This window comes from Babylonia areolata, chromosome 5 (genome assembly GCF_041734735.1).
Source record: "Babylonia areolata isolate BAREFJ2019XMU chromosome 5, ASM4173473v1, whole genome shotgun sequence".
Lineage (NCBI taxonomy): Eukaryota > Metazoa > Mollusca > Gastropoda > Neogastropoda > Buccinidae > Babylonia > Babylonia areolata.
Window position 1 is genome coordinate 22,637,245 of NC_134880.1, and position 7,501 is coordinate 22,644,745.

General features: G+C 43.9%; 1 protein-coding gene across 1 annotated transcript in view; it reads right to left on the reverse strand.

Moving 5' to 3' along the window:
* Positions 1 to 5,290: 5,290 nt before the first annotated feature.
* LOC143282224 (uncharacterized) overlaps positions 5,291 to 7,501 on the reverse strand; it is a 2,901-nt gene continuing 690 nt past the window's right edge. The window contains exons 2-5 of the mRNA XM_076587825.1: positions 7,183 to 7,501; positions 6,498 to 6,668; positions 5,679 to 6,137; positions 5,291 to 5,599 (exon numbers count right to left, since the gene is read on the reverse strand). The exon at positions 7,183 to 7,501 is cut by the window's right edge and continues 137 nt beyond it. Coding sequence (XP_076443940.1) covers positions 5,291 to 5,599; positions 5,679 to 6,137; positions 6,498 to 6,668; positions 7,183 to 7,501 — 1,258 coding nt within the window. The remainder of the gene's footprint in view (positions 5,600 to 5,678; positions 6,138 to 6,497; positions 6,669 to 7,182) is intronic.

The window sequence follows — 7,501 nt, forward strand, 5'->3', positions numbered from 1 at the left end:
AGCAAGGTCGGTACTATTTCGCTGTCTGCTTGTGGTGCAATGTGACAACACCAACTCTGCACTCGCTCCTATATAGCAGACGAAAGGCACTGCCACAGTGTGAAGCTTCGCGGAGCCATGTCTATTCTTGTCGCTTTACTTCGCGGAACGGCTGTGGTGTGCCTCACATGCGCGCTGTAGTGCTTCGCGGAGCCCTTCGCCGTCCTCTCTCTCTCTCTCTCTCTCTCTCTCTCTCTCTTCGTCTGTCTGTCTGTCTGTCTCTCTCTGTATGTGTGTGTGAGTGTGCGTGAATGTGTGTGTGTGTGTGTGTGTGTGTTATTATTACCATGCTAATTCCTTTATGTAGCATTGTATGCTGTAGTGCATGCATGCTTATGACTCCGTGTAGTATTGGGACTAATTGTAGAAAAGCGCACCAGTGCTCATCTATAATCCTCGAAAATAAAGAATTTGTCTTGTCTTGTATCGTCTTGTCTTGTCTTGTTTTGCACCCCCCCTCTCTGTCTCTCTCTCTCTCTGTCTCTGTCTCTGTCTCTCTCTCTCTCTCTCTCTCTCTCTCTCTCTCTCTCTCTCTTCGTATTGTTTTCTCTCTCTCTCTCTCTCTCTCTCTCTCTCTCTCTCTCTCTCTCTCTCTCTCTCTTAGTATTGTGCAGTGTAGACCCTATTCAGGGTGGGGATTGATGTGAAAAAGCACACCAGTACTTCATCTATCGTCCTCGAAATAAAGAATTTTGTCTTGCCCCCCCCCTCCCCCCCCCCCCCCCTCCCCGGGCTCTCTCTCTCTCTTCTCTCTCTTCAATCGGCCGTGATTATTTGCAGTAAATATAATTCCTCGTGACAGCAATTTCGTACACAAGGATGAAATTCAAAACATTCATCGAATCCATGATACGAATATGCCACACACACACACACACACACACACACACACACACACACACACACACACACACACACACACACACACACACACACACACACACACACACGGACGCACGCACGCACGCACGCACTGACGCATCCACACACACAAGCACGCACAATCGCATGCTCACACACATTCACACACATGCACAGAGCGGAGAGAAACGAAACGAAACGAATTTTTATTTCACGAGGGTAGTGGAGAAAGCATAGCTGCTTTTTTACATCCAGCCCTCAAGGGCAAAAAAAAAAAAAAGAAAAGCGGGGAAAAAAGACAAAGCAATGGCAAAACACTCACACAGACACAGACACACAGACACAGACACAGACACAAACACAGACACACACACACACACACACACACACACACACACACACACACACACACACACACACACACACACACACACACACACAATTACACATGAAAATAAAGCACATAAATAAAAACATGTACACAACCTAAGTACGACGCAACGACACATACTATCATTGAAAAGATGAAATCATTATAAAATGAAATGATTTTTAGAGAGGGAAAAAAAGAGAAGAAGAAGAAGAAGAGAGACATTCATACACTACAGAGAGACATAAAAAACCCACTGTTCAATTCTCACCCATATCTTAGAAAGATGGATCAGTATCTTTCAAAGCAAAACGTAAAACATTAACTAATTTAAACACAACATGCTATTATCCCACATACTCATCTTTAATAAATGTGAGATAAATTGTCATCAATGGATTCATATCTGCCTCAAGGGCTGTGTTTTCCTGAAGAGTCACTGTGTCGTTTTTGCAGTCCGTTTCTTACACCTTATTGTACAGATCCAAAACTCCAAAACAGCTTACAGGTAAATACAGTTCCACTCTCCATACCACGAGCATTCAACAAGATACACCAGCGTTACGTTCTACGGGAAATATCATTTCACAAGTTTCTCTGAAAAAAATACAACAAAAACAAAGCCAAACAGAAACCCATGCACAAAAGAAGGAATACGTGTTACATTTCCACTGAGACTGTGTATGGAAACAAGATTATGGAAGTCACGTTCTTCACACACACACACACACACACACACACACACACACACACACACACACACACACTCACGCACGCACGCACGCACGCACGCACACATACACACACATACACACGCACACACACACACACACACACTCACACACACACACCGTGACTCGCGCGCGCGCACACACACACACACACACACACACACACACACACACACACACACACGAAAGACAAAAATAAACCAAAAAATATTGCCATCTACGAATGACATTTCCACTGACAGCTGTTCTGTCCAAAGCAGTGCGTGTTCTAAGTTTACATAATAGTTCTCAGAGATCGCAGATTGTCTTCACATTACAGATTTCATCTTGATTTCATGTACTTTAATTCATGCTTGGCAGCGTATGTGTGTGTGTGTGTGTGTGTGTGTGTGTGTGTGTGTGGGTGTGTGTGTGTGTGTGTGTGTGTGTGTGTGTGTGAGGGGGTAAGATTGGGGAGGGGTGGGAAGATGATCTCAACTCTAATTAGAATAAGAGTAATCTTTCACCATTGCGCATCATCAGCTAAAAAATAATGCCAATATCTTATATAGCTTATATATATATATATATATATATATATATATATATATATATATATATATATATATATATATATATATATATATATATATATATTCAGTAATCGGTTGTGAAGAATACCGATCTACACTTTTGTCCCTCTGTGCCTGTCTTTCCGCCTGTCTCCCTGTCTGTCTCTCTCTTCCCGCCTCTCTCTTTCTTTCCCTCTCTCAGATATTGGGTTTTTGTACTTCTTTGTTTCTCAAAATTCATGGATAAATGAACACAGACTTGAACACAAGCAACCGAGAAACAAGGAATATCAAAGATAAAATACGCACGTTAAAGATCTGCAATCCATGTCAGCGTTCAGTGGGTTATGGAAACAAGAACATGCCCAGCATGCACACCCCCGAAAACGGAATATGGCTGCCTACATGGCGGAGTAAATAAACAAACGGTCATACACGTAAAATGTTTCATGTATGTTTGAGTATATATGTGCTTCACTGAAACCTGATTCAATGACATAGGAAACGAATGATGAGCGCCCAAATGGCAGCCGTCAGTCGGTTCTACCGAGGTAGGCAGCCTATTGTGCAAATGACCTCGTGTTTGTAAAGCGCTTAGAGCTTAGTCTCCGATCATGGACAGCCGCTATGTAAGTATCGATATCATCATCGTCGTCGTCATCCAGGAGAAGGAATAGGAAATGAACAGAGTATGACCGAAGTGAAACTTTGAAGAGAAGGGAAAGAGGAACAGAGGACGATTGTAGAAGGGGAAGAGTGTAAAGTCTATAAAATAAAAAGACGAGAGTATTAAAGCTTTTCTTTGATATCTCTCTCTCTCTCTCTCTCTCTCTCTCTCTCTCTCTCTCTCTCTCTCTCTCTCTCTCTCATTTAAACAACGTATGGTAGACTGTTATAACGAAGACTGGTAAAAAAAAAAACTGTATAGTAGTGATCGTTATGAAACATACCGTTCCTTTGAATCATTGTTGCAGCCAGAAAAATATATACCTGATCTTACCATTTCCAAATTCAGATCGGCTTTCATTACATTCAGATTCGGAGTAAACGAACTTAAGTTAATGAGCTTTATAAGGATAGCCTGAAAAACTGTACCTTTTGTGGAAGGTACGAAGATGACTGAAATTCATGTACTGGCAATTTGTCCACAATACAATACCCTGAGAAAGAAATACTTATCCAAGCATATACAAAATTTAAGGATTCCCATATTACCCCACTTCAAAATGTCAACAGCATTGTGTCAAGAGATGTAGCAATGTTTAATTTTCTATGCGTTAAAACAGAGAGCAGAAAGCGCTCAGTCTTAGACGAAAGACATTGTTTTTCAATTACCCTCAGCTTTTCATTTAGTTTTGTTATATTATCAGTTTATTCTTTCTTACATTTTGTTGCTCATCCAACTCAATGTCGTGTTTGTGTATAACATGTGCATTCATATGTATACAGGTCGGTGGCCTTGCATTAAAACAGTTCTCAGTTCTCTCTCTCTCTCTCTCTCTCTCTCTCTCTCTCACACACACACACACACAGACACACAGACACAGACACAGACACACACAGACACACAGACACAGACACAAACACACACACACACACACACACACACACACACACACACACACACACACGTGCGACAAGTACCAGTGAGAGAGTAAAGATAAAGACATCAGACAAACAGAGTGGGGCGAGGAAATGTGTGCGCGCGCGCACACACACACACACACACACACACACACACACACACACACACACACACACATACATACACACAGATAGAGACACATACATTTCATCTTTTTTATGTCACCAACTCATATTATGAGCTATGTACAAAGTCAGCACCATATACAAAACCAAGTCATCATCAAGTATACACAACAAACCCATCATCACAGCTTCCACACATGACTGAACATGATTCAATGTACCCAGGTCAGGATTCTGTGAAGGAATGCACGATCTGCCCGAGTCACTTTCAATTGTGCTTCCTCAGCGACGTACTGATATGTACAACTCTTTTTTTTTCTCTTTCTTTGTTGTTTTTTCATGGTATATGACTGATGTACATATCGCACATTGTGTGCTACTTCAACAACTCTGGTTTTCAATATTTACAATGAAACAATAAAGCAACTATGACTGCACAACAAAGGAAACTATAGACAATCCTCTTTAAACAAACTGTATATTCTGGTTCACATGTTAAAAAAAAAAGTTTTTGAATATTTTCAACGTCTGTACACATTGTATTACATGTACGGGGATGAGAACTCTCTCTCTCTCTCTCTCTCTCTCTCTCTCTCTCTCTCTCTCTTTCTGTTTTACCCAGTTTTGTTCTGGAACTGTGTTTTTTGCCTTGATATATGTACCAACAAATCTCACGTACTTTTAAAATTGTACAATGAACATTATATCCAACCAACAAAAAACAGCAAACGCTCTGCATAGTCTGATCTGTCTGCAGTCCACACGTATCATTCAGAGACAAGTCATGCTGGAACAGGTCAGTCCCACGAAATGCTGGAGAACATTGCCAATTACCACATGTCTGTACATTGATGCTCACAATTAAGATGGAACTGATTGCTTCGTTAGACAGCTGCCATCACACACTTTCCATCCTCTTCACATTCCAGTCTTAGAAGTCATCGAATTCTCAGACCTACAGTTTCACTTCCAATGTCACAGACGTGAGACTTAGTGGCCCACATCTTCTCCACGTCTAGCTGTGTAGTTTATGCCACAAGACTGCCACAGATCTGAACCCTGTGTGACGGAACACCGTTAGGAACCCAAACGTCTCTCTGGCAACCCTTTCTGGCACACCAAGCATAGTCATAGATGTCCTTGACCTGCTGTTTGACCTCTTCATGCTGACCGATCCTGGCCCATCTGACCCACACCCGACATCCACTGCGAATGACACGGTCCATCTGCGCGCGTGCACTGGGCGCCATGAAGAGTCTGGAAAGAGACAGGCGATTGGCTGAAGAGGCAGGAAGCACGCGACACCACACCACGTGACGGCGTGCCCCGGGGCGGGTCTGCACGGCAGCTTCACACATGACACTTCGCTGTGCACGTGCTGAGCTCCCCCCCTCCCAGCACCCCTCCTCCCCTCACTCTGGCCACACCTCCCATGAAGCGCCGCCACTGACCGCTCTTCGTGTCCTCCTCTGCAGACACCACCGCCAGTTGCCATGGAGACCATTTCAGTTGCTTCAGGCGGAAGTTGGTGTCTGGAACCTTCTCACGGTTCAGCCTGCGGGCGACAATGATTCTTTTGGTGAATCTCTTGTTCTTGGGCTTGCTGTCTGCCGTCTTTGCTGCACGTGCAACCAGTTTCTTGGCAGTTGACACGGTCACTGACTTCTTGGTGGAGGGCTTCTTTCCTCCTTTGGAGATCTTGGTGACGGCGGACGCAGCTGTGGTTGCTGCTGGGCTTTTGGCTGCCTTGCCAACTGAAGGAGCTGCAGCAGTAGAGGCTGAAGAGTCAGCACGTCTGAGGACACCAAACACACCTTCCAGGTCCTTGTGCAGAGCTTGCCGCCCTTCACGTGCCCGCACTTCTGCCTCGTAATTCTGCAACCACACACAGTGCTTTGGTTAGGGCCTACTGAAGAAAGCTCCACTCAGAATAAGAAGGGTGCATTGCGTCAAGTACATATAGTCTAATACCTTCATGATTCTTTTTCACACTCAGATGAGGCGCTTTTGTTATATCAATTTCCCATGATTCTGCTTGCAGAGCACCTTTAAATTTTAAACCAGTGGCTCATATTGGGCACCAATGGAAATCTTAATAACCTGTTTTGAAAACAATCTAAATAATATAATCAAAAGGAAGAAGAATTATTGCAATGCATTAAACGAAGAGATCCATGCAATTACGGCATTTATATCATGGAACACAACACAGACCGCTACAACTGAAACACTTACGCTGAAGAACTCCGCTCCTTTTTCACGGTAGCAAATGGCCATGATGACGTCACACAACGTTCCAAACTGGGAGAGTTTCAGATGCTGACCGTCAGTCATTGTCGTCATCGTTTTGAAGAACTCGGTTGCCTGGTTACTTGAGTTCACCTGGACTCCATATATTCTGACTCCCTGAAAACACAAACAATATCACTGTGTGATATTCACATTACAACAACGCTGAACCACAGTACACCTTCAATAGGCCCTGTGAACAGCAAATAATTATTACCATGTATGCAAAGAGAAGTATATCCATGAGTGTTCAAGTACCCAGCCTCTCTCTCTCTCTCTCTCTCTCTCTCTCTCTCTCTCTCTCTCTCTCTCTCGCCCGCTCGCTCTCTCTCTCATGCACACAAACTGATATGATTATGAAGCTGAATCCGGAGTCAGTGTGAATGAACTCTGGAATTGATCTGCTTCATTTATCTTGTCACTCTGGCACGACATTCGTCATCATTTTAAACATACATTATTTGAAAATTGTGTTTGGAACTGAAAAGGGTGGGAAAGGAAATAAAACATATCTTGTGTACACGATATCAAAGGAAACTATTCATCGTTTGTTCCTATATCAATCCTTTCCACACACACACACACATTCCCTGTGCATTGAAACCAGATCAAGAAAAGGGCCATAACTCACCATTTCCTGCAGCATCTGGGTCTCCTTCTTCCAGTCAATCCTGTCCTTGTTCAGGTGGAAATTGGGCGGGTGAGGGAAGGCATCGCCAATCACCACCAGAACCCTCTGGGAACCCGGGCTCCACTTGAGGTCCCTCGTCACCAACCTCAGCATGACCTCATAGGCCTCGGGTTCGTCCCCACCCCCCGTGGTGCCCACGTTGTTGACGAAGTCCACCAGCTGAGGGATGTTGTCAGTGAAGTCGATGTGCTTGGTGACGTACACGTCCTGATAGTCCCCGTGGGCGATGACGGCGGTGGTGACGGCGGGGATGTCGGTC